Here is a 27,815-nt window from a genome sequence, read left to right on the forward strand (position 1 = left end):
AAAGGAGTTGAATGCAAATTTTTTTAGACATACTCTGCAGTAAAATTCATTGTTTATTTTGTTATTAATATAATAATACAATACAAATTAAACTGCAATATTCATAAGTATTTAAAAATGACAATAATATACATAAAAAAATACACTACAATACAGTGCAACATAATTCCATATGTAATAATACAATACAAATTAAAATGCAATATCCATAAGTATTTAAAAATGACAATAATGTAATAACATTAATAAAAAAGTCCTCCCCGACTGGGAATCGAACCCCGGTCTCCCGCGTGACGGGCGGGGATACTGACTACTACACTACCGAGGACATAACATGAATGTATTTCAAAATTGATAGTTCTGGATCATACAGTGATTTATTGAGATTATTATTTTGAAATACAAAAGAATAATATACAGTAGACTCCCTCTATAACGAGAACTGAAATGGCAGACTAATTACCTCGTTATAAGCGGATCTCGTTATATCCAACAACAATAATATTGTGCATACATATGAATATGTAGTTTTCTAAAACATTAACTTTCTATAGTGAAGCCATTCGGAGCAATATAAGATGCTAATAAATATTGTTTGAATGGCGTTTTTAAAACAAAGTTGTTTACTTTTATTGTCAATGAAATGCATTAAAACAAAAAAAGAGTTGTTTACTTTTACTGTCAATGATATATGTTAAAACAAAAAATCTGTATTCTGTAAATATGTATAAAGCGTATAAAGTTATTTTGTCATTTTTGACTGCTTTAAATTGTCCAGTATTCTATCTATCATATTTTCTAAAGATGTGAAACAGTTTTATGCTTCTTCATTTGCGTTTTGTCCTTGGATAAAATTTCTGACAACCTTTAAAACACTTTCCACATCTTGTCTATATTAGGACCCATATTATTAGGAGTGAATGGTCAACCCAATACAATGACACTTGTGAATCATAAATTTTACATTTCCGACTAAGAATCATAAATTGTAAGAAGTTTATTGCGGACGGCCCGCAGTTAAAAAGGGTATTTATTTATAGCTACGGCCGGGCCAAAACGTAAAAAATACGTTTTGTAATCTTATTTTCTCTCGTTATAAGCAAATTTACCTCGCTATAAAGGGTTATAGTTCAATAGAAATTTCACGGGACATCTAATGTACCTCGTTATAAGCGAAACCTCGTAATAACCGTGTTCGTTATAAAGGGAGTATACTGTAATTATGAACATTTAATAAATAATACAAAACAGATTACATAAATAATAATATGTATTAATAAATATTTTACTATATGTATAATATATGTATATATATCTTTATATAATATGTATAATATTAAATTATACAGTAGACTCCCTCTATAACGAGAACTGAAATGACAGACTAATTACATCGTTATAAGCCGATCTCGTTATATCAGACAATCACAATACTGTGCATACATATGAATCTGTAGTTTTCTAAACCATTAACTTCCTATAGTGAAGCCATTCGGAGCAATATAAGATGCTAATAAATATTGTTTGAATGGCGTTTTTGAAAAAAAGTTATTTACTTTTATTGTCAATGAAATATATTAAAACATAAAAGAGTTGTTTACTTTTATTATCAATGATATACGTTAAAACAAAAAAGCTGTACATATTTTTTTCCAACTACATAATGTATAAATCGTATTTTCAAGGATAATACAAACTATTGCTTCTGCAATTTTAAGAACTCTGTTATTTTTAACTGCTTTAAATGGTCCAGTCTCATTCTATCATATATTTTCTAAAGATGTGAAACAGTCGTATTTATTCATTGTAAAGAAGTTTATTGCGGGCTGCAGTTAAGTTTATTGAGGGGCTGTTTGAAAAGGTATTTATTTATACCCACGACCGGACTAAAAACGTAAAAAACACGTTTTTGGATCTTATTTTCTCTCGTTATAACCAAATTTGCCTCGCTATAGACGGTTATAGTTCAATAGAAATTTCACGGGATATCTAATGTATCTCGTTATAAGCGAAACCGTAATAACCGTGTTCGTTATAGAGGGAGTATACTGTATATACAAAAGGAACATTTTTATATTCGAGAGAGGAAGAGAGAGAAAATATATCTTCTGTCTCTCTCTTACTCATTATCTTACATATGTAATGGTTTCACAGATTCACTCCCATACAAATTTCCAACGTGGAGCGCGCGTATAGAAGTATATCTTCAATAATTGATTCACTTCCTTTCCACACTCTTCCAACTAGTATGGTATCTTTCATCCGGTGTAAATAACCCCACCAACTAGCTGTCTTTGCTCCAATGTGAATTGCATTTTCACTTCGTTCCTTATATCTGTGTTCCTTATTCTGCCCATCGTTGCAGTACCTATAACTCTTCTTAAAAACTTCATCTCTATAGACTGTATCTTGCAAGATGTCTTTTTTCTCCCCTCTGCTATTGACTTCTGCTTCTAGAGATCCTGTTTTTCTAGTATTACTCCTAAGTATGTAAAAGCTTTAACTTGTTCTATTTTTGTTTTTTCAATTTCTATCTTAAGTTCTTCTACTTTCTCTCCCACTTGCTTAATTTTTGTTTTGTTGATATTTATCACTTCATTGTTTTCATTGAGAACTTCTTGCCATATTTTCAAATTATTCTGTAGTTCGTTTTCAATTTTTGCAATTAGCACCAAATCGTCAGCAAATACTCCTTCCGAGTTTTTTACTCTTTTCACATTTCTATACCCTACATAAACGTGCTGCAGTAATAATGGCTAAAAGTTTCATTAAGCAATTTTTATTCGTAGCGAAGAAATAAATTTGATTCCCCCAAAATTATAGAAAATTTGTTCCGCTTAACATTTAAAAAACTGTGACATGGTGTCCCTATCTATACCTGTAGTGTAAAAAATTTGGAATATAAAATTCTGAAGTTATCTTTCCCCTATGTGAATCACTCGATACGCCACTGGCTCGGGTATACTATATTATATCAAATTCTCTTATTTAAAAATGTTTTCAATGATGGTTTTTAATTGGCCCAAACAGTGGTTAATTTCAAGGAAAAGCTAGTAAATAAAAAAATATATATTTACATATTTCGTTTAATATGTGATGTCATACGAAAGCCAGCCAACATAACGTTATCTATTTTATAGTAAAATGATTCATAATCTCTATCTTATCTAAACTTATCGTAAAAATGAACCTGGCACAAAAATGCCATCCAGCATAAACTGTATCAGTACAAAATGATTAACCAGTAGCCGTAATATTTTAGAAATGTTTTTTTGTTGCCGCAAAAAGAAATTAAACGTATCAACATCTGATGCACATAAAGAAACATCAAATACAAATGGTAAGTTTTTCAACTCATAAAACAGATAATAATTATATCCGAATACCTTTATGTAATAAAACATGTACAGAGAAAACAGAACTTAACTAACGTGCGATTGGAGCTTGAAAACGCATCTCTTCCAATAAAAACAACTGCACAAGTTTATGTTTAAGGTTTTTTGTTCTGTTATTCCTACTTAATAATTTATTCCTTCAAAATATATTCTGCAGTCGTTTGATTTTATACTACGGATAGTAGTATAAAACAAATAGTAGCTACTATTTGTATTATGCATATTTTATTCAAAGCATTATTGGACAACACCAATCAAAACTACCGGCAAAATTAGCATGCTTCTTTTCTATTTTCTTCTCAAGTTAATTCCAGTTAACTTGAGCACACAATTCCTGGAGAGGGAACAGTTCAAACTCATCGTTATTGATTTGTAGTCTAAGAACGGGGGATTTGAAAAATAATTCATATCCTCGGTTCATATCTTCGGTTTTATTGCTGGATATCATTTATTACCAAGATAATATAATAGGGGATAAACTTGTTTAAAATTTGTCTTATGTATCCATATTGTGTCATTTATCTGGAAAAACATTGATTTTAAATAATTGTCTGTTCAATATGGAATAAAATTAAATTATCTAAAGATAGGTGAATATATTGCAAAAGATAAATCTTACCGTTGTGCGCTGCTGACAAAAAAAAATCAGTTTCATGCCAAAAGGTTTTTTTATTAAATTTTTTTATTGTTCATAAATATTAATGTTGAGATTGCAAATATATATATATATATATATATATATATATATATATATATATATATATATATATTATAGAGAAAAATGTTTCAAATAAAAGTTGTAAATCATAAAAAGTTCTTTATTTTGAGTGTTTCCAAAATAAAATACATAGACAATTGACTGAGATAATTATAAAAAACCTTTATTTTTGTACTAATTTATAAATGTTAATAACTTTGTTCCAAATTTTAAATAGATCGAAAAAAGAGTTTATAGGTTATTCAAATTGTTTATCCCGTAGAGCGATTGTTTAAACAACTATACTTCAGTCACTTTAGAGGTATTTTATAAATCGCAATCGATTTTATGAACCTTTATTTGTTTTATTAAAAAAACTTCAACATTTTATCAAATTTGTTATTAAAAAACAGTTTGAAAAAGGGCGACTTTTTAGCTTCTTAACATTAATAATAACATTGATATTTTTTTATGCCACACGGTTGTAAGTAAGCTCAATGAAAAGCTGGTGAAAAATCGCACTTTCCAAAAAAAACACTACCTTCTCCACTTATCCGTGACGGTATTTTACGAGTACCATCATTTTAACGGGTTATAACTTTCTATCTTGTTACCTAATGGTCATAGAAGGTTTTTTTTGGAAAGTGTGTTTTTAGGCCAGCTTTTCATGGAGCCTAGTTACAATCGTGTGATATAAAAGATAACAAAGTTTTTATAAATGTTTATAAGCTAATAAGTCAGTATTTTTTCTGACTTATTAGCTTACTGTTTTTTAATAATAAATTTAATAAAATGTAGTTTTTTAACATACCTTAAAAATAAACCCTTATAGAATCGATTTCAATTTAAAGATTATCTTTAGAGTCACTGTCTGGACAAGAACAGTTGTTTAAATAATCGCTCTTCGGGATAAACAAATTGAATAACTTATTAACTATTTTGTCGATCTATTTGAAATTTAGCACACTTTAACAACTCTTTAACTGTCACAATTTTAAGTAGTTATATTACATGTCATTATGCAAAAAAAAACAAAGTTATTTATATTTATAAATTACTGCAAAATTAAGAGTTTTTAGCAGCTATCTTGGTAAATTCTTTATGTATTTTAATTAAAAAACATCGCAAATTGAAGAATTTCTTAAGATCTACCATTTTTATTTTTCTCTAAACTGCATTGCTTTTACAAGCAAAAAAATACTTTCAGTTTTGAATATTGTTTAAAACAAAAACAAAGCAAAATCATCTGTACGTCGTCACGGATTTTTCATCAGCTACCCCATCATCAGCTATCATATACCCTTTAAAATCTTCAAATATCTGTATAAGATTTTTACGTGAAATCAATAATTGAAAGTTGGGGACAGAAATTATTGGGGTGGAGATAGGGCAAGCAAAACAAACCGAAACGTTGCGAACGGCCACTCAGGGTTTATTTGGAAAACTGGGTCGTGGATGACAAGAAGATTGTATTGGGGCAACTACAAAAATAAAACAAAGTGGTACTTATATAGGTCTCCTGGACAAACAAAACACAAGAAGGTTCCCAAGCTATTTAAATTAAGGACGCCGCTTTGAAGAATCTTCCAGCTGGATGAAAGAAAAGGTTCTTCCTTCCTAAAAAAACAAAAAAGGATTTAGAGACTTTTTTTAAATTAAATAAACAAAATGGTGTAGTGAAAAAAATTACACATTTATTGTTGTCTCACCACAAACAGTTACAAATATTGATAATAACAATAAAATACAAAATATCAAAAACAGACTTACTATGTCCTATCCCTTTACAAACTCTAGAAGTTGGAGATACTACAAAACTTACAATTGTTACTGGTCGATAATTTGTAGCAGAAATAAATTATTACAAAAGAAAAATTATCTTTAAGTGAAACTATGCATAGAGGTTAACTTTCTTAAAAAAAAAAACAAAAACAAAATCTCAAATATGATTAGGTATTTACCAAATGTCACAAAAGAGTGCTAACTGTCATATGTCAATACTAAATCTCAAAACGGAGAGCAATTAATATGACAGCTAGTAAGGCCACACCCTAAGATCCACAATTTTAATTATTACAATTTCTTAAGTTGTTATGAAAGCAATTATTATTAAAAAATGTTTATTTTTCCTTTAAAAATCAAACACAAAAGTTGCATGGATTTCACTAAAGTTTCGGGGTTAGGAACTGGACTTAAAAAAATTTCTAGGGTTAGAACTGGAGTTAGATTCACCGCCACACGAAAAAATTTATCTCCAAACTGCGAAAATTGAGGTTGGAAGTTGGGACACTGGACGCAAAATTAGAAGCTCCGCTTCTTAAAAAACTGGAACCATGTGGGTATTTTCAAATTTGTTGTAGACGACACAAATCTCTTAGATACTTGGAAACATAGATTACTTTTTCAAAACTGACACATTACATTGAGTATAATTCACTATTTTTTAACAAATTTGCCGGCTTCTGGACGCCGACACCCACAGCGTCTTCTCTTTTCAAAGATTCTCCCCAACCTTCACTTAAACTGTAACCATACATTGAACTTAACACTGCTACACATTTTCCATGAAAAGGGACAAAAAAAAACACAAAACATTTCAAATTTGACGTAAAATTTGGACCAACTCTGAAGCCAACTGTCCCTGACGGCGACCTCAGTGAGAGCATTATCTTTCCCGCAAAACCTTCTCAGCGATCTAAGTGGATGTTTATTTCAGGCGCAATATCGAACGGCTTAACGATCAAAGAATACCGAGGAATTATGCATCTGTGATATATAAACTAACTTTAAAACGTGTTTATTATCAACTCGTCGACGCAAAAAGGATTGAAAATATTCTTCGGTGTTTTAATACGAACGGGGTGATTTCAATATATACCAAAGAATTTAAAAATGCTACACGCTATACGTTCATTGATAACGAAGATAATGTGTAGTGCCCTTGTGGTAGTCTTTTTTTTTATTTTTTCTATCTTAATATATTCGTTATTTCTTCCCCCTTCATTTAACACATCACACGCTCCAATCAGATCAATAAAATTCAGCCAGAGGCCTTCTTTAAGTCAATAAATCAAAATTTGTCTTATAGTAAATCTATTTGTATTCATAGTGCTCTATGACATCTCGTATGTCTCAATTCGGGAAAGTATTGTAAAGTACTCCCTAATTATTCGAGCGTTGTGAACTGAACAGCTGTCTTGATGGAACCAAATATTCTCCAGATTTACATTATATGATTCGAAAATTAACCGAAGAATCCGAAGATTAGGGACTCACCATCACATTAACAAAACGGAATATCTTAGAATAAAGGTCCAAGAAATCGAATCGAGACTCTCGATTGAAGAGACTGGCTGAATGATAATTGTCCAAGCCAAAAAAAAAACTCTTGATTAAAGATATAAAAAAAAGGGATGCATTTAAATACCTAGCAGCAGTGATAGCGAAGGAAGGAAAATTGAAACGGGACATTCAGCAGAAAACACAGCAGGGCCGAAATGTGGTACAAACGCTTAACTCATTACTTTGGTCTACAAATCTGAATATTGGCAAATGACGATGAAAAAAATGAAAAAAAAACGACAAGTGGTAGAAATGGACTATCTAAGAAGAGCGTGTCGGATATTCAGTCACATACTAAATGAAGAAATAACAAAAAGAACAGAAAGGATTTACAATACCGTAGATACAATACAGGACGAAGAAGAACCTCATGGTTGAAGACCTTCCGAGATTGGTATGGTGTTGATACGAGCATGCAATTTAGGGTGGCAGTGAATAAAATTAAGATAGCTATGTTGGTAACCAACGTTCTGAAAGGACATGGTACATGAAGAAGAAGTAGATACACTAGAATCCAAACAACTTTTATGGTACGGGTGTGTAATGCGAATGGAAGACGAACGATGGCCAAAAAAAGGCCTTAAACTATAAAAAAAAAATTTATCAAGCTGTTTGCTTTGCAAGTTTTAGAAGGCACAGTGGTAAAAATTTGAATTCAGTTTCGCCAGGTAGAAATCGTTTGATTAGGTACTCTTTTTGTTTTTAGATGGCGTAGTTACGTCCGTAAATAGTTATTTTGATAACTATTGGTCTAGGACGGAAAAGATTTTTGTTTTGATTCAGAGCAGTGGCTATACCGCTCTAAATATGTCGAAATACGTATCGTATAAGCGGCTTGCCGCTGCCCTGTATCGAAACAAAAAGCTAATACCATCATTATGCCTTAAATTATGTTCCATGGAATAAAAGAAGGAGGGAATTGACCGACCGATAATGTTCTGAATTTTCTAAAGACCTGCATCTTCTTCCTGTACTTCATTTGCGCACTTTGAGCTTTGAGCCTATCTTGGGCTAGTGTACATATCTGATAGCTGTTGTATCCCGGAAAATATTTCCAAAGTATTTTGACTCCGCACTGTCCACCTTGCCAAAGCCTTTTATAAATTCAGCTTGCTTCAGAGGTTGATAAAGATCAGGTTTTGCCGTCGACCGATTTATTATTTTTCGTGTTAGCAATTTATAAAAATGAAATGTACTTTAAACAATCAATTCAACAAAAAGATAACATTTACTAATAAATAATTACCACTTGAAATCAATGTTTTGCACAATTTTCTGATTAATTTATTTAAGGAATTGTAAAATTATTTTTTTATTTATCTTACAGAAATCAAATAACTATAGGTACTTATATAGACAAATACTACGATTTGAGAAAATTTGATATAATTATAATAGGTATTGTATAGCTAATATTGTTATAATTAGGCAAAACTTTTTATTATTTATAAGATCATAGTGTTCGTAATATATTTTTATTTTATACAAAATTCGTGGAATGGTTAACCTATACGAAAGGGAAATACCTATACAACTAGAATATGTTAAGTTACGTATTGCCAAAAAAATCGGCCACAGTATGCCTAAGTTTTTCTGTGTTCTTAGATAGATACGTTTATTGACAATTTTTATATAGTAAACACTACATGTCATGTCACAATATAAATATGTCACTTATGTATGCATAGGAAATAACTAAGAAATAATACAAGAACACATAATATAACACATACAGTGAAAAATAGAAATATAAAAAAAAATTCAATTAGGCGTAAAACAGTTTTCATAAAAACGACCACACTATAGGTTTTTTTTATAGGAGCTCAAACAAACAAATTCATGTATACTATAGAAACAGTGTTCCAGCAAGAGGTGTTTTGCTAATTAATAAAATTGTTTAATGCATTGCCTTAAGAGCGTAGGCGCAAAATTTCGGGCCAATGCATTTAAAAACCATTGGCCCGAAATTTTGCGCCTACGCTCTCAATGACAATATTTTTGTTCAGGTTTAAAACATACGTATATAGATTATAATCTATTGTATTAAGTTGTGTAACACACAATCTGGAATATGGTATAATGATATGACTTTTGTTTCTTGTATTGTACTGATGTTGATCAGCATGTGTTTTTACATCTTGTATATTATTATGAACAGTTAACAAACTTTCAAATATTTATATTGAAGGTAAAGGAAGAATGCCATACTTTTTAAACAAGATTTTGCAGCTGGCGCGATATTCTGCTGACTCAATAATTCGGATTGGTGCTTTTTGAAAAGTGAAAATTTTATATGCATAGGACGAGTTTCCCCAAAGAATTATACAATATGTCAGGACTATGAACCATTCCAAAAATAATTAATTCTTAATATATCAAATAGTAAAATTTACCTTCTTCTCATTTTTCGTTCTTTATTTTATTTTAAGTTCTTCTTCTTTATGTGCCGTCTTCTACCGAAGGTTGGCGACCATCAAACGATAGGTTTCTCTGTTTTGTGCCGCATGTATTATGTTCGCGGCTTCTGGTATTTGAAACCATTCTCTCAAATTTCTCAGCCAGGATTTCTTCTTTCTACCCAAACCTCTTCTACCTTCAATCTTGCCTTCCACGATAAGCTGTAGCAGACTGTACTTATCATTACGGAACACATGGCCCAGGTATGACGCTTTCCTCCTTTTAACAGTTGTTAACAATTCCATCTCTTTACCCATTCGTCTTAATACCTATGTGTTGGTCACTCTGTCTGTCCAAGGTATTCTCAGTATGCGTCGATACAGCCACATTTCTAGAGCCGCTAACTTCTTTATAGTTGCTGCTGTTAACGTCCACCCTTCAACTCCGTAAAGTAGCGTAGAGAGTACGTAGCATTTCGAGGCGCGCCATCGGACGTTAACGCTTAGGTGGCGGTTGCTTAAGAGCTTTCTCATTTTGATGAATTTGGATCTTGCTATTTCAATTCGGATCTTAATCTCTACATCTGGGTCCCACTTATCATTTACTGTATATCCCAGATATTTAAATCGGTGTACTCTTTCAATACGTTCGGCTTCAATATTCAGGTCGGTATGTTGAATGTTCTTTTTACTGGTCACCATAAATTTAGTTTTCTTTCTATTGATCTTCAGTCCAAATTGGTTGCAAATTGTATTTACTCTATTTAGCATCATCTGTAAATCTTCGATATTATCGGCCAGTATAACAGTATCATCTGCTATCGAAAATTACTTATTGGTACGCCATTAATCTTGATGCCCTCGTTGTACTCTTTCAGTGCCTCTAGAAATATTTGTTCCGTGTACAGGTTGAAAAGCAGTGGCGAAAGAATACAGCCCTGTCTAACCCCTCTCGAAATGGTTACGTTTTCACTCACCATATGTCCATTCTTCATGTGAGCTGTTTGATTCCAATATAGATTTTTTATAATCTGGATTAGTGTCAAGTCCTGTAAGATGTAATAGTTCTATGAGTTTGTCATGTTTGATAGTATCGAATGCTTTCTCATAGTCGATAAAACAGGCGTAAACATCTTTCTGTTGATCCAGACATTTTTGAATCAAGACTTGTATTGCAAAGAGCGGCTCTCGAGTTCCAAAACCGAACTGTGTTTTACTTATGCTGTGTTCTAATTTTGCTCGTATTCTGGAATGGATAACACGCAAGAATACTTTAAGGGCGTGACTCATTAAACTTATAAGGCGATATTCACTACACGTCCTAGAATTCGATTTCTTGGGAAGGGGCACAAATGTAGATTTCAACCAGTCCGATGGAATTTGACCAGTATCGTATATCTTATTAAACAGTTCTAATACTACATTCAGGTTGTTCTCGTTAAAAACTTTTAAAAATTCGACTGGTATGTCATCACATCCTGTTACTTTCCCATATTTCGTTTGATCTATAGCTTTTATCACCTCACTTTGCAATATTTTTGGTCCATTCAGATCAAGAGTGTTCGTAGGAATATGACGATAATCCGTAAACAAATCTTTTATGTAATTTGCCCAAGTCTGTAACTGTTCTTCTTTATCTACAATAAGTTTGTTGTTCTCGTCTATTAAACTACAAAACTGTTTTTTCTTGTAAGTATAAGTAAACTCCTTGATTTTTTTATGCATATTAAAACTATCATGTCTTCGTTCTAGCTCTTCTATCTCTTGACATTTTTCTTGTAACCATTTTTCTTTGGATTCTTTTATCTTTCTGCTGACAGTTCTATCCAGTTCTTTATATAAGTTATTTAAGTTTATTTAAGTAAAAAGCCAAAAAAAAGCATCAAGGTTTATTAAAATCGACCGACTAGATCCGAAGATTGAAGTTTTTAAAACTTGTGGACAGTTAGTCAGCGGATCTAGTGGGTGGATTTTAAGAAACCTTGAATCATTTTGTTTGTTTTGGTTTTCTCTACGATAGTTTACCATAATTTAAACAAAAAAAAAATAATAAAATTTTTGTGACTAAAAAAAGGTCAATTTTTTCAAGTGTACACCATCTTGTTTCTTTTAAAGAATTTTCAATTATTCTGCTAAACTATCACGTAAGGGCACTTCTTTTTGTAAATTTATCTCCAATTTAATATTTCAAATTAGCCATTTCAGATATTAACTGTCCGCCATGGAGCAGTAATTTTTGGACGAAAAATTTTTGGTGACATCTACAATACAGCAACAATAGAAAAAAAAAATAAAATAAAGTCCAGTCCATAACTTTGAATACCCATGAATGAAAGCATCACTTCACTTCTCGGGTATCAGTACTGCCAAATATTAATTGTACCACAATATAGTATACTCCCCAGGTTACTTCTTTGGAGTATAGTTTCTTATCTCATACTTACTTCACTGTTTGGTTTGTTTTTATTTAGGTTTTACATCATTTTCATGAACGCTTTTGCATATAGAGGTTAAGTGAAATAGAGTATATATGTATTTAATAGATTTTAATAATATTAAATGCGAAAATTAACACAATCAACGATTTGAATTACATTCAACGTATACAATATTTTTTCGAGCTTTATACTATAACGTTAATTTTTTTTTCAAGGTACGGCCTTTGATCAGAGTAAACCATATTCCATCACAGAAGAAGTTTCGAAGAATGAGGAAAAGAAAAGAAGTAATCGAACAATATCCTTTAGTAGAAGTATATCGATGACCAGTTTTTACAGTGTAAAATCATCGAGATCCGAGGGAGATCCAGATTACTATAGTTTATGCAGCGCTGAATCTTTCAAAAGTGTATGATTTTTAATACTTTTAATTTAAAGTAAATTTTTATGATATCTACTATTTTCTACCTATTTTATAAATTTCGTAGAGAACTTGTTTAAATAAAATTATTTTGTACAAAGAGTTGCTTTTATTTAAAACTTTTTAAGTAGTGGTTAAGAAGGGACCGATAACTAGGAGACTGATTCTTTCTATAGCTCAGAGTATATTTGACCCTGTTGATCATGGAAGCATGATTATTGGAGCTTGCACACATTTTCGGATGCAAATAAGAAAGCTTATGCGACCGTAGTAGTTTTCAGAGTTGTTCGGAATGATCATATTTCAATTTTCCTTGTAGCACCTGTGGCCATGTGAAGATTTCTATACACAAATTGGAACTGTTGGCAGCCACTAGTGGTGCTAAAGTTTATCACTCAGGCAAAAGACAATTTTCTCAGTATTTTGAGTCTTATTTTTGCAGTGATTCAACTACTGTTCTTTCTTGGATTCAATGTAACGATGACTGGTCTGTTTTTGTTATAATAGAGTTTAGAAATTTAACCAATTCTGTGTTGGAAATATATATCTGGTTCTCTCAACCCTGCCAATCTTCCATCAAGAGGCTGTGGTGTTCGGCAATTGTTCGAATATCGATGGTGGAGGGACGGAATGGTTGTACAGAAACGAAAATGATTGGCCTTAACAAAAAGTAGAGGTTGATAAAGAAGTTTGTATCGAGAAAAAGAAAAACGCCAGTTCGTCACTATTGAATATGACGCCCGACGATTGGCATTTGCATTACTTTTCTCAGTACAAAACACTTTTAACAATGATAGCTTGAGCGCTACGATTTTGTTATAATCCAAGAAATTCAAACGAAAAACGTACAGGTGGATTGATCGCTGAGTAAATCGATCAAGCCGAAATGTTTGTATTGAAGCTATTGCAGAACGAAGCGTTCTGTTCAAATACGAAACGAATTTCTTCCTCGCTAAACACGTTTGTCAATGAATTTGGACTTATTTGCTTAAAAACTCGCGTTACTGAGACCCTTGACTTGGAAGGTTTTCGTCTGCCTATCTTACTTCCGGCTAAACGTTTTATAGTGCGTAAGTTAATTTTGATCTTACACAAAAGCTCTTGTCATATAGGCACACTTAGTTTTCTCTGCGAAAAATAGTGGGCTTTAGAGAGTAGACGGATTGTGCGGTCCATTTTAAAAGAATTTGGTGTGTGCAAGAGACAAGGGAAATCGTTAGAAGTACAAACTCCTTCGTTACCGGACGATAGAGTTCGGGATGCTAGTCTTTGAAATTTCCGAAGTGGACTTGGGACTTTACTTGAAATCGAGCGAGAGAGCATGGGTTTGATTGTTCACTTGCGCCGTTCATATGGAACTCGTTATCAACAAATGCCTTTATTCAAGCTTTTCGTCGCTTTATCACAAAGCGAGGACGCCCGGGAACGGTTTGGTGACAATGGAACAAATTTTACGGATTTCGAAAACGCGCTTAAGCAATTAGACTGGAATACTATCGCGGAATATTCTACACAACGTACTAAGTGGGGTTTCAACCCCCCTACAGCTGCATGGTGGGAAGGATATTGGGAGTGATTGATAGGTGTTGTGAAAAACTTTTGCGAAAAGTTTTGGGTCGAGCGTCTTTCAATTAAGAAGACTTGATATTGTTGTGTGATTGTGTTAGAATATATAGTCAGCTCGCGCCCGTTTCTGTATCTTTCGGACGATCCTACTGAGTTAACCGCGTTGACGCCAGGATGTTTTTACAGGAACAAGTCAGTTACAAGTGCCGGATTGTGATTTGCTAGAGCAGCATTCTCTCACTCGCAAAATACGACGTTTAGAAATACATTGCGAAAAAGATTTTGTTCTGAATATCTGACTGAACTTAAATCAAGAACGAAGATGACGAAAGTGTCTACTGGTGATGTCGTTTTAGTGGGCAACGACAACATCAAGCGTCTTCAGAAGCTTTTAGAAAATGTTATTGAACTTGTACCTGGTAGAGATGACCAGGTTGGTTAGTTCGTCTTGCGATCGCACAAGGCCAACTTCTGATACCATTGCAAAGGCTTTACTCGGTGGAAGTCGTCGAGGCAGCTATTACTGACAAGAATGTTTAAGTGCTCTACCCGGTACCTGTAGAAGTGATGCGGCTCCAAAGAGGGTGCCTCAAGAGAATGTTTGTCAGCTCTAGATTGATTGAAGAACCAAGTGAAAAGAGTGTGGAAATTATAAAAAGTAGAGTAGCAGCAGAGCAAGCGACTTAACTGAAAGATAGACGCAAAGTGACAGAGTGGTTAAAACTTCTTTAATATTCAAGTGACATTTTCTAGACACTTAAAATTTTTGTACTCTTTGTATTTTTTGAGAAATCGTGTCAAATTTCTTAAGATGGGAGAATGTAGAGTCAAAGAACGCTTAAAATGTGTACTTAAGGGTTACATAATCAGCGTGACGCGTCTCTCCAGCCGAGAGTTGGTGTAAGTAATCAAATTTTACGACTTTTTTGTCTGGGAATCAAGTATCACAATATTAATATTGGGATTGCATAGTTATAAGTAGTAACTTTTTGAGCCAATTGCGTATTTTAATACGAACCCAGAGAACTCCGTGAAAAGTAACTGCGTGACTTTGTTGACGTTTAAAACAACTAAAGCCTAAAAAAACATAACCTAAATAATCTTTACCAAGTTCTCTAGCTCAAAAACACATAATTAGGCCTCTAATTACTTCTTCATCTTGATCGATTGCATCCCAAACATCTCTTACCATAAGTTCTATGTCGTCACGAGAGATAAGTGGAGTTTGTCGGTTGTTCTGACTTAACGATTAATAATATATCACAAATTCTCTATGGGATTTAGATCAGTGCTGAAGGGTGGCCAGTTTATACATACATTATAATACATTCCTGGAGAAAGAAGGAAAAGCGAAAGATCTCTATCATTAGGGATGATTAGAGATATAGGAACAGGCGGCGACAAGGGAAAAACTGTTAAATCATATACTATACAATTTTTTATTAAATAAAAAATATATTTCAAAACTTTCATCCGGTTAATCGATGTTGATATTGCCTTATTAAGGTTTTTGCAGCATCCATGTGCCCTAAAAATAATACATTAGGTTATACTTATAGGTAAAATAAACGTAAAGTATTTAAGGTTCATTCAATGCCAATGTATGCGTCAAACAAAATGCTTAAATTAGTTGATCAATGTAGGAGTATATAATCATCACTAAGTTGAAAAAATGTGCTAAACTTTACAAACTTTAAAGACCTTTATTAGTGGATCAATTTAGAGTATCTAAAAATAATAAAATATGCTTGAAGTATGATGTTTCATTAAGACGTGTTGTAGAGGTAGTACTTTTTGTTTGCCATGCACGCATTGTTGTCATATACTGGACATGATTTTAAATATCTAGTTCTCATCCCGTCTAATTCAAGAACCCCGTAACTTTGTCTACTAGCAAGCTAAAGTAGCTAAGGCACCTAAGTGGGGGTAGCCAGATATGGCAAGAAAAAGAAAAAACATTGGTAAATGTTTAACGAATTAACGAACAATTAGTTATGTGCTAGACATCGCAGTAGTATCCACAAAATAATGTCTGTACATTGATGAAGACTGCACGGGGAAACCACCTCATTATATTTATTTATTCCATGAAAGTATAAATGTCACTTATAAAAATTGATAAATATACAATTACAGACCCTGAGCGAAGGCTAACCCATAGATATTTATAACCTTTTTGTTTTTTAGTTTTGTAGGCTAGATTAAACAAATTTCTGCCATCTTGTGTAAAAGGCTCATTGACATATACCTGGGTTTTTGTTTGATTGTTTTTGTTTCAGCTGAGCATATCCTAGTCTAACTTTTTCCCTTGTCGACATATCATTATTTTGTTTTTTGTTTTTTGGGTTGCAAATTTTGCATTTATAACAGGGCCTCTTTTTGTGTTCTTCCTCGCACATTCTTTAATGTCTGTTACTTAAATATTACACTGTATCGGATGATTAGCAATCTCCAAAACTACAGAATCAACACGAACCTCTTCCTTTAATTGTGTACCCATAAATTAAATATTGCATAAGATTCTGTCACACTCTAAATCATTTATTTTTTCTTCAAATATTTTAAGTTTGGATTTTATCAGCTTATTTTCATTTTTTAATGCTTTCATTTTAGTCACGAAACTTCGATTTTCAGAAATTAGTTGATCGAATTTTTCGGACCCGAAGTCAACAGATTCTTGCAATTCTTCCACAAATCGCTGTAATGACTCATTAATAACAGGGATTTTATCATTTTTGTCACTACTACTCCTTCCAGAAGAAAATTTTACACTGTTTTTAGGTACCATAACCTCGCTTTGTTTACAATTTGAACATTGGACAATATTATTGGTTATTTGACATGCCTTTTCAGTACAGCTTTTATGGATAGCACTTTTCTAGCAAATACTGCATAGTAAATATAGCTTTTGATACTAATTAATTACAATAATCACACTAGAGTTTTATTGCACATGTTTAACCTCCAAAATCTTCTTCTCTTCTTCAAATACCCTAGTACTAGTCATGACTGAAGACAATAACAAGCAACATTATGCTAATCATGGTTCTAGGATACCAAGAGTCGGCAGGAGAAGACAGAACAATCACGGCGAGGTTTCCCAGGTCGTAAATCAGCGAAAGTCCTCCTTATTAAACAGACACAAAATCCTATGGTAGTTAAAAGATCGATATGGTGGGAACAAGCGGCACAAGATGGGTAAACTCTGAAAAATTCAATGTAAGGAAAGAAAGAATCTGTTATTCGGAAATTACACTCAAAACACATATGGAGTTGCTATTATACTTAGCGAATAGATAACAAAATCAGCAATGACCTTCATGCCAATTTTCGAAAAAATTATATCGCTGCAATTGATGATAACCTACAGGAAACTACATTTAATATAGAGTCATGGATCAACCGCTGATAAGCTATAAATAGAAAATTTTAACATTGAACTCAAAAACATATCTCACATAATCACCCTATACTATAGACGCATAACGATCATCACAGAATATTTACCGTAAAATCGGATAAACGTAGATTTATAGTGAGAACATACAGACTTGGTGTTTGCAACGACAAAAAAGATCGTCTTTCGTCTTATAGAATTCTGCCAAGAACATAACTTAATAATGAGTGTTTTTTTAGAGGTATAGAATTTTAAAATGGAAAAAAAAACAAAGATCGTTTTTATAAATTGACATGAAATTGACTTAATTCGAAAGATAATATTTTGGCATTATAATTTAAATATTATTTCTGGCATATGACCGTCATGGTTGGCTCTGACTTAGTCTACAATTGGAAATTAGTAAAATTAGACCAAAAACTACTTAGCTTATATTAAGAAAATAAATGAGAATCACCTAGTATGAAGAATTATCGAATATCTAGTTTTTACAAGGGGTAGTGGTCAAAAAGGCACTGTCCGTTATTACAACCTGATTTTATAGAGATATATGTTAAAAACCTACCTAGTTGGAGTTCAATATATATGTACAGCATAACTATATGTGCCGGCACTTTACACGTTTTCTTCATTTGCCATATTTGTCTTAGTAGTATACCAGCTTGATCCAGTTGGCCCCTCATCGTTTTAGCAACAGCAATGTTATACTGCATTACTGAATATGCAGTTTGGATGTTATCTGGGAACCATTCTATAAAAAATACATGGTATTAATTAATATTTTTTCGAGTAACGAAGATGAATGTAATCGTATTATACCAAAATATAAAACTAGTACAATATTGCATAGAGAAACAACTCCAGCACAATTATAGATTTTAGAATATTACTATCAACAAAGACTAGTGTACCAAATAAAAGTATACCATTTAAGGACAGATGGTTAAAGTATTACAAACTGATGTGAATTTAAGCCATTTTATTGTTCCTTTTTTTGACAAAGAAGATTTGTTCCACGTTTAGAGCTTCTGTACCAGTCGCTCTGATGATTCCTGGTAGGATGAAATACGTATAAGCGAATATATAGAGGCACTATACGTAAAATCAAATCTTACCTGTCTTTTCTTTTATTTCGGTTTACTTTTTAATGAGTACAAGAAACCATTTCGCCAAGGATTTTTGTTTAATCTCTCTTACATCTGTATCGTCTGTTTTGCCTTGCAATTTATGGAAGGCACAGATTAAAGCAAAAATTTGAATTTTGGTTTAGTCAATAAAAATCTTCGCATTTCTACTTTGATGATTTATTATTAGATGTCGATATAGCGTCCATATTGAAGTCATTTTATTGTTGCTTCTTTTGACGGAAAAGATCTTTGGGGATGTGATAATATTTGTAGAAGAAATACATAAAGAAATATTTTTCATGTATTTCTTCCAATCTGGCATGAGGATGGCAAGAGGATGTATGTATTTAACTATTGACTTGGAGGTAAGTGTGCTATGAAAATTTTCTATATATTCTTGGTCCTGGCCCAGTATTATTTATGTCGTGGGGGTTTTTGTCACTAAATTCTATTTAGCAGGTAGACTGCCAGTTATTAATGGAAAGTATGAGAAGGAGAACTCATCAATGTTTTATTCGGGTAGCAAGGAACAATATGTCAATGACAGATATGAAGTAGAAGTTATAGTGAATAATAAAATCAGAAAACATATAAAAACGTTATTCCATATTCAGTATGCTACATTCAGGTTTATGCTCCAACAGCTGAGAGCACTGATAAAGGAGTTAAACATTTTTATCAACACTTAGACAGAATCACAAAAAACCTGAGCGAATAAGAGATAACCATGATAATGGGGAATTTTAACACCGCAATATGAAGAGGCTAAGTGGGTAACGTAGTTGAAGCAAAAGAATATAACTTGAGTACAAGAAATGAACTAGTTCATCGATTAATATAGTTGTCGAGTAAATACTTAACGTTTATTTTTAAAGTCCCCTAATCAGCGTGTCGTCTCTCCGGCTGAGGGGTGGAGAAGGCAATTAAAATTTGATGACTTTTTCGTTTGAGAATGTAGGCAGTATCGAATATCATATTATGAGAATATATACAATTGCATAGTTAGGGTTAGCTCAGTCGAATTTGTACCACCGAAAGAAACTGAATTAAATAAAACTTTAAGTCACATTTGGTTATTTTAATACAAAAGTAATTTTTTGTAATAGAAATTTAATTTTGTATTTTTTCGAACCAGGAGTCTCTTGCGAAAATTAATCGTATGACATTCCTAACGTAATAATAGTTGAAAAACTTAATTATAACTAATACTGGCTTTAAATTAACCGATTATGATCTGGATCAACTTAACGAACGCTATATGTAATGAAATATGCAAAGCAAAAAATTAATTGTGGATCACTGACGCAATCTTACACTTTTGAACAAAAGAAAAAATAAAAATAAACCAAAACGATATAAAAAACTAGATAAAACTGTTTTCTGAGAGACTTCACAATATCAACAGAAAAGGACCTATTATGAGTCAGAATCAGTAAGAAGAACATACAAAATCCACCGATTCAACTATCTACGATACAGGGCAAATGATAAGTTGAACCATGATGTAGAGATTAAGATCCGAATTGAAATAGCAAGATCAACATTCAGAAAAATGAGACAGCTCTTAAGTAACCGCAATCTGAGCGTTAGCTGCTTTACGAAATTGAAAGCTGGACGTTAAAAGCAGCAACTACTAAACAAATTAAAAGCTTTGGAAGTGTGACGAACAGAGTGACCAATACAGAGGTATTGAGACGAATAGGTAAAGAGATGGAATTGTTAACAACTATTAAAAGGAGGAAAGTACTGTGGAGGTCATGTGTTTCGGAATGATAAGTACAGTCTACTACAACTTATTCTGGAAGGCAAGGTTGAAGCTAAGAGAGGATTAGGTAAAATGAAAAAAATCTGACTGAGAAACCTAGAAAATGCTCGTACCAGAAAAGCAGCAAAAATAAACATGTGGCACACAACAGAAAATATAGTGTGATAGTGGCCAATCTTCGGTAGAGGACGGCATATCAAGAAGAAGAGGGGGACCGGAACTCTACGGCTTGGCTATGATTGTCATTTCGATAATCATTATGATTAAAGATAAACTATTGAATTCAGTGATTCCATAGCGCCAGAGTGGCATCAGAATGACTTTGTATACTATAATTTTATTTTACATTGATAGTTACACCTGTTCGTCCATTAACCAGTGTTCGATCTGATTTTCCAGGCAGAAGAATTAAAATTGTTTGAGCGACTTATCGCGATAGGAGAAAATACCCTGTTCTAAGTGCAGCGTTATACAACCGTGTAAGATACAGCAAGACTTTCTTTGGTAACTCTTTTAAAAATTTTGGGCTAATTAAAATACATTTACCAACAACAAATCGTGTTATGAGTTCTTAAAAAAGTTATATTTAGCAAATAAAACTTACTTGGAGGAGGATTATTTTTTACTATATCTTCCTCTGACTGATCTTGCGGTAAATCAAAAGATATATCTTTAATATTTTCTGGTTTTAAATGTTCCAGGGCTTCTGATATTTTATCTAGTAGTACTAATGATTCAGCTGCATAAAGATGAGCGAGTAATCTAAAAAACGTGTTTTAATTAAACAGTTGATGTTATCTAGTTCCACATACTATTAAGCAAAATAAGCAAAATTCATAATTTCATAAACTAGACCATGAATATATAATCCAGTCCAGAAACAAAAAAAATGATCGATTTCAGAAAATTTATAACAGGTATCTAATAGTCATAGGGAGGACCTACACGGTGAGCTTTTAGTGTGACATTGGTCGATAATGTACACAATATCTACAAAAGTTATTTATAAAAAATGTGGGCAATGACACTCTCCAGGCTTGAATAATATAAATATAAACAATGGATTAAGTTAGACTGAAATCCATGTCTTTTATTGTAATTCATTTCATACTAACATCTAAATCTTGTGCTCATTTCAGTGCTTATGAGATGCAGACTATATATTTCATAGAGTTCAAATATTTGAGATATATAAAAAGTATGTGTTCTAAATACTCTAGTCACTGTGGAGGAAAAGAGGTCAATACCTCTAAATTTTTTATAACTGAATCGATTTTGCTAAAAATTTGGAATTAGGCTTATCTTACCTCCCTCTTCAAAAGTTATATATGCGCTAGGTGAGCTTTTTATTTTTAAGGGGTGAAATCACCCCTTATTGAAAATAATGAAAAAAAATTTATATTAAAGCATTTTATGGATTTAAATCGTGTTAAATTAGGTAATTGAAATATTGTCAATTATAATAATGGATATTGTGTACATTCTCAACCCTTAAATAATCTTAAAAACCACCCCTTTTAATAAAAATAATTGTAAAAAATCGTTTAACAGGTTCAAACGCTTTTGTAGTGCATTTATATCATCTACAATGTAATTCTCTGCTTATATAAAATAATTTTGGTTGATTGCAACACTTCAACCCTTAAAAACTACCCCCTATGTCAAAATATATAAAAAAATCTTTTTAAACAGCTTCAAAAGTTTTTAATGTACATTTATATTCAAAAATTCCTTTCTTATCAATAAAATATTTTTTGATTGGTCGCTTATTTTCAACCCTTAAAAACAACCTCTATGCTCACGAAACAAATTCCCCTTTGGTAAATGTCTAAATAAAAAAATTAAGTATACTCATGATGTTTTTATTGTAAAAAATTATGCATGAAAATACTTTACATTAGAAAGTATACAAAATATATTTACAAAAATAAAAATTATTTACAATATATCAAATTATTCATTGTCTGAAACGTCATTCTCGTCGTGTTCTAACTCCACCTCTTCGTCTATTGCAGGACAGTTTTGACAATTGTCGCCAGAGCATGTTCCACACGTAGCATTGCAAAATAGACCTAGTCTACGACATCCACACGCTGAGCCGCAACCCTTTTTGCAATTGCAAAAAATCATTTTCAATAGTTCTTCTGGTGCAGGTGAACTTTTCATTTTTATTGGTTGTAAAATATCATCACTCTTGAACCATCCCCAATCCGTTATATGAATCTCTTTGTTTCCAAGCCATATCTGAGTTTGTAAATAAACTCTTTTGATATGCTCATCCAGGGCACTTACAGTTGGTACAAGAGATGATAATTTAACTGCACTATCTTTAGTTGTGGCTTTAATAAAGGATTCGTATCGCATTTGTTCAAGTAATGATGAATAATCTTCGACCTTATTGATTTTGTTCATGTGGGTGTCTTTGGCAAGGCCATACAGCAAAATTGTACAGTATCTCCCAGCTTCTAAAATGTCTTCGAGATCTGAAGTACTCCTGTCATTGGCACTCATTGGCGGCTTGCCCACGCAACTTCAAAGGAGTGTCGCTTCTCTGTGTTCGTTAGTTCTCTGAAGCAGATGTTCAGTTTAGAGGTGCCTATATTATATATATATATATATATATATATATATATATATATATATATATATATATATATATATATATATATATACATATTTGTGTGAGTGTTAGTGTGTCTGTTACCAGTGTTTCGAATATACTTGAATAAAGCATTTATATATACAGAAAATAAGTTGATGCTCCAAAATATAAATAACATGCTCCAAAATTTTTTTAGAATAACTCCGTTAATTTTTAAGGTACAGTGTCCATTAAAAAAAATATTTTGAAAGTAATTTCAAAAGCTACAAGACTAAGTAGACTATTATTTTTCAAGCTACATTAAAAATAAAAAAATCAAAATTTTTGTTAAGAAAAAAACTACATTTTGGTATAGAACCATTTTTCACGTATCTCTTATAGTTTTAGATTTATTTTGAAAAAATGTAAATTTTTAGATAATTAAAAAAAAGATTTTTTAATTTAAACATGATTTTTTCAAAAAATACGCATTTTAAACAGGCTAAACTTTTAAAACTTATAAATAACACTAAAAAAAAAAATGAATTGTAGAAGATATACGTTTAATTTCAATTCTGGTCGAAATAGTGTTACTTATACTGCTCGTTTTTTTTAAACGCTAGAGTAATTCAAATTCTTTCCTTCGTATTTCGCTTTGTTTTAATCGAAATGGCTTTTAACATAGCTCATTTTAAAGGTTTTTTCTAGCTCTTTAAAAAGTGTTGTATGAGTTTTTATCAAAAAAGATGTCCATTTTCCGATATTTGATGTTAAATGCATCGAGTATAGTATCCCAAAAATAAAAAGTCATCTTCAAACAATTATAAATCGCTTAGTATTGTACTTAAAAACTTAATAAAAAAACAATCTCTTTGTTTTTTTATAAGCTTTATTTTTGTTCATTATAGATTTTTCAATAAAACGCTTTGTTTTTGAGTTATTCGTACAAAATCATTGGAAAACATTTTTTTTTGCGAAAAGTTTACTTTTTCAAGTGCGTAAACTCAAAAAGTATTGATTTAGCGAAAAAAATTTATATGACATTTTTTGTTTAAAATTTGATTCTCTATCAATTCCCGGGGTTATTTTGAGTGTAAAAAGTTCAACCCCCTAGATGGGGTGCCAACCACCCCAGGGGTAGAAGCACACATCGGCACCATATAACTTATGTTTTTTGAGTAATTTACTACCCACTGTAAAAATTTCAGATAAATCAGTACAGTTATAAAAAATTTAAAGGGAAAATGCCACAGTAACTGGACTAAAAAGGATTGTAGAGTCTTTACTTGCTATCTCTAAAATAAAATTAATTAAGATAGTACATCTGAGGTGGATGGGACATGTAATGCGGATAGAACAAAATGACCCAGCTAGAAAAACGCCCATTGACGGACTCAGTCAAGAAAAGGAATACCCAGAACAAGGTTTCTGTATAAAATCGATAAAGACATGAGTAATATGGGAATACGTGCTTGGCGGAGGAAGGCGATCAATAGGGACGATAGAAGAGAAATTTTTGGGAAGAATAGAACCCACACAGGGTTGTAAACCCAGAATAATGATGAAAATAAAATTTACTTACTTATGAACTTCCGATATTCTTGGCTGATCTAGTAATTCTTTGGAATATTCTAATGCCAAAATGTAATCCCCTAGGCACAAAGATACGTAGGCACTAGCTATTAATATTCCATTTCTAAGAACAGCAATGCCTTCGGGGTTGAGAGGACAAGAAGGCGAAGGCCCAGGACTAGGCGGTGGAGCAGGTGGTGGTATACCTATGAAATTAATTTATATTTAATTTCATATATATATATATATATATATATATATATATATATATGCAAATATTAGTCGTTTTTAGCAAAGTTGCTATTGCCCTGATAAAACAGTTAACCCATAGTTATTACCCATATAACACTTATTTAAAAAGTCAAAAATTTGACTAATATGTGCTCCGGCTTTTATTATATATATATATATATATATATATATATATATATATATATATATATATATATATATATATATATATGTATATATATATGTATATATATATATACTGTAAAAGCCCTGGGAGCTTTCAAAAGCCACATACAGTGTGAAACTTTTTATATGAACAAAAAAATCTAATTTTATAAGACCGGCAGTGATTTACAATACCCCTGTGAGAAAGAAGTGAGTAAAATTCCTCATGACTTACCCTATATAAACAAAATATAATAAACTTACCTGTGACAAGAAACAATGGAACTGGTGGTGATTCAGTGTCAGAAGGTATTAGTAAATATGCGTTTCTCAAACATAATGAAGCAAATTCCAATGAAGGAACTGGAACTGCATATGACTGACTCTCTGTGCTAAAAATGAACTTGTATTAAAACGTTGACCTTATATATCAAATGGCCAATGAGCTTAAAAAAAATATGAATTAAATTATTGAAAATATAATACGTAACTATAAAATTGTCGATGGTGGTGTAAAAGTTACCATCAAAAATACAAAATAATTAGCGATTAAAAGATTAAAAAAAATTATCACCGATGTTTAAAACATCAGTGATTTTGAGTTTAATTAAAGATCACTTGTTTTAAAAATAAATAATGTTTTACATAATGCATATACGTATAAGCGGTTGTCGCTGCCCTGTATCAAAACAAAAATTTAATACCGTCATTATGTTTTATTACTTACTTCGTTTGGAGTACCAGAAACTGAATTCACTACGAATTTTTACCAGGACGAACGGCACGTGGAATGCAATTTTAGATTCTCTTGCCGAGTAATTTATCCAGCTGTTTGTTTCGCAAATTTTAGGAAACGCAGTGGTAAAAATTTGAATTCGGTTTCGCTAGGTAGAAATCGTTTGATTTCTCTTTTTGTTTTTAAATAATGTTTTGTTAATTGTAAAAATATAATAAGAAGAAAGTATTACCTATATTTCTTATCATTGGAAAAATTTGTAGTAAGTACTACTTTTTGTTTTTCCGCTGATCCTATCAACTCCGCAATTAAATTTTTTTGCTCCCCAAAATCAACTTCGTTTGTCTGAAAATAACAAAAAAAAGATGAATAATATTTGCCACTGTATCAGTTGATTGTTTGAAGACTTCCTTTGAAACTCTCCCAGTAATCCCTAAGAAACTACAGGAGTACAAGGTTTTCAAAGTAACATTTCCAAGAAACAATTTTTTTCGTACAGTTTTCATTACATATTTTTTATTCGTACAAGCAATTTTATATTTCCTGTAGGTTGTGGGTAGTACCTTCAGTGACTAACAAAGTAATCTGATTAAATTTTTTGCGTCTAATGTAGTTTTAAGACACTAGTGGCTCCCTCAAAATCGCTTGGTTTAGACAGCAGAGACCGGCGTATAATAAATAATATCTATTATTTGGGACACAGATAACATAAAGGTAAAAATAATAAAAAAAGGGGTGCGACAGGGATGTATACTGTTCCCAATATTATTTAATATATATATATATATATATATATATATATATATATATATATATATATATATATATATATATATATATAGCAGAGGTTTTATCGGTCAATAATTGGCAAATAAAAGTCGTCAACTACTTTATTGATTTATTCGAATACGTTTCGCTTTTATTTTTAAAAGCATCATCAGTTCAAAAAACAATTTGTAGGGTTTTTTTTATAGATGTTATAAAAACTCTACGATAACTTAACATTAAAGATTACAAACTAAACGAGAAAAACGAAACAAAAAATACAAGTAAAACTGTAAGAACATTAGTTCATTTAATTTTAACCGATGGCTTCATTTGAACGTTGGTTTAAGCTCTTTCGAGGGTCAAACCACACTGACCCACAGTTCGAAAATTTGATACAAAATACTGCAGATACCAGTGAATTCTAGTCTAAGTAAGAGGTTCGTTTAGAATTTTAAACTACTACATTAGCCTTTTTGTTTTTATGTCCCGGGTCAGGAATGGATCCAACGCCACTAGGTCATCCGACAATGAAGCGAATACGAGTCAGTCGCCTAGCCAGCTTAGCGATATGACCGACTTGTAGTGATTTATAACGGAAAATATTTTTTTTATAGATAATTCCTAGAACAATGTTTACCTCTTTGTGAACCATTATACAACATTCAGCTAAACGCATCCACAACCTGGAATTCCTGTGGTACCTCCGAACAGCGATTATTAAACAATCAAAAGCTTGAGTAGGTCTCTTTGAATGTAACAGAGCAATTCCCAAATTGTACATCAGTTCATGATACTTTGATCCCCCTAATGTATAAAGTGGTTTATCACCTAAAAATAAAAAAATCTATTCAGCGTTACATATTTTTTAAAGTTTAAGTAATGTATTTGGTTCAGGAGGGATCTGTGATGAATTGGACATTTTCCATAGGAGGACAATAATTTTGCAATCCAGGGTCCGTCAAAATTGCAAATTTACAAAATTATACTGAGTCCAAAATAAGCGCTTATAATAGTAGAAAATTTTATTCCATGAAAATTTGGCACGTATTTGTCAGGTACTTCGTATATAAAATTTTTTGCGTGATGAGCCTCGTGGCAACATGCATAAAAAGACAAAAAAAAAATAGTTTTCGCGTAAAACATTGCACGAAGTGCATGGGAGGTAGGGCGAGGGTTATGAGCGAAAATATGGACGCAAATTTTTTTTCAGATTTTGTA

General features: G+C 32.0%; 1 protein-coding gene and 1 long non-coding RNA gene across 2 annotated transcripts in view; one reads left to right on the top strand and one right to left on the bottom strand.

Annotated features, from left to right (window-relative positions):
* The first annotated feature begins 3,125 nt into the window (after positions 1-3,125).
* On the top strand, positions 3,126-12,789 carry LOC140440820 (uncharacterized). Its single transcript, XR_011950940.1, has 2 exons — positions 3,126-3,340; positions 12,484-12,789. It is a non-coding gene; the product is annotated as an uncharacterized lncRNA (long non-coding RNA).
* Positions 12,790-15,677: 2,888 nt separating this feature from the next.
* The window catches only part of Not10 (CCR4-NOT transcription complex subunit 10), a 40,919-nt gene continuing 28,781 nt past the window's right edge, over positions 15,678-27,815 (bottom strand). Inside the window, exons 8-14 of the mRNA XM_072532930.1 lie at positions 27,235-27,425; positions 26,062-26,174; positions 25,358-25,485; positions 24,708-24,903; positions 21,149-21,306; positions 18,218-18,403; positions 15,678-15,783 (exon numbers count right to left, since the gene is read on the bottom strand). Coding sequence (XP_072389031.1) covers positions 15,725-15,783; positions 18,218-18,403; positions 21,149-21,306; positions 24,708-24,903; positions 25,358-25,485; positions 26,062-26,174; positions 27,235-27,425 — 1,031 coding nt within the window. The 3' untranslated portion in view covers positions 15,678-15,724. The remainder of the gene's footprint in view (positions 15,784-18,217; positions 18,404-21,148; positions 21,307-24,707; positions 24,904-25,357; positions 25,486-26,061; positions 26,175-27,234; positions 27,426-27,815) is intronic.

Source organism: Diabrotica undecimpunctata, chromosome 5 (genome assembly GCF_040954645.1).
Source record: "Diabrotica undecimpunctata isolate CICGRU chromosome 5, icDiaUnde3, whole genome shotgun sequence".
Taxonomy (NCBI): domain Eukaryota; kingdom Metazoa; phylum Arthropoda; class Insecta; order Coleoptera; family Chrysomelidae; genus Diabrotica; species Diabrotica undecimpunctata.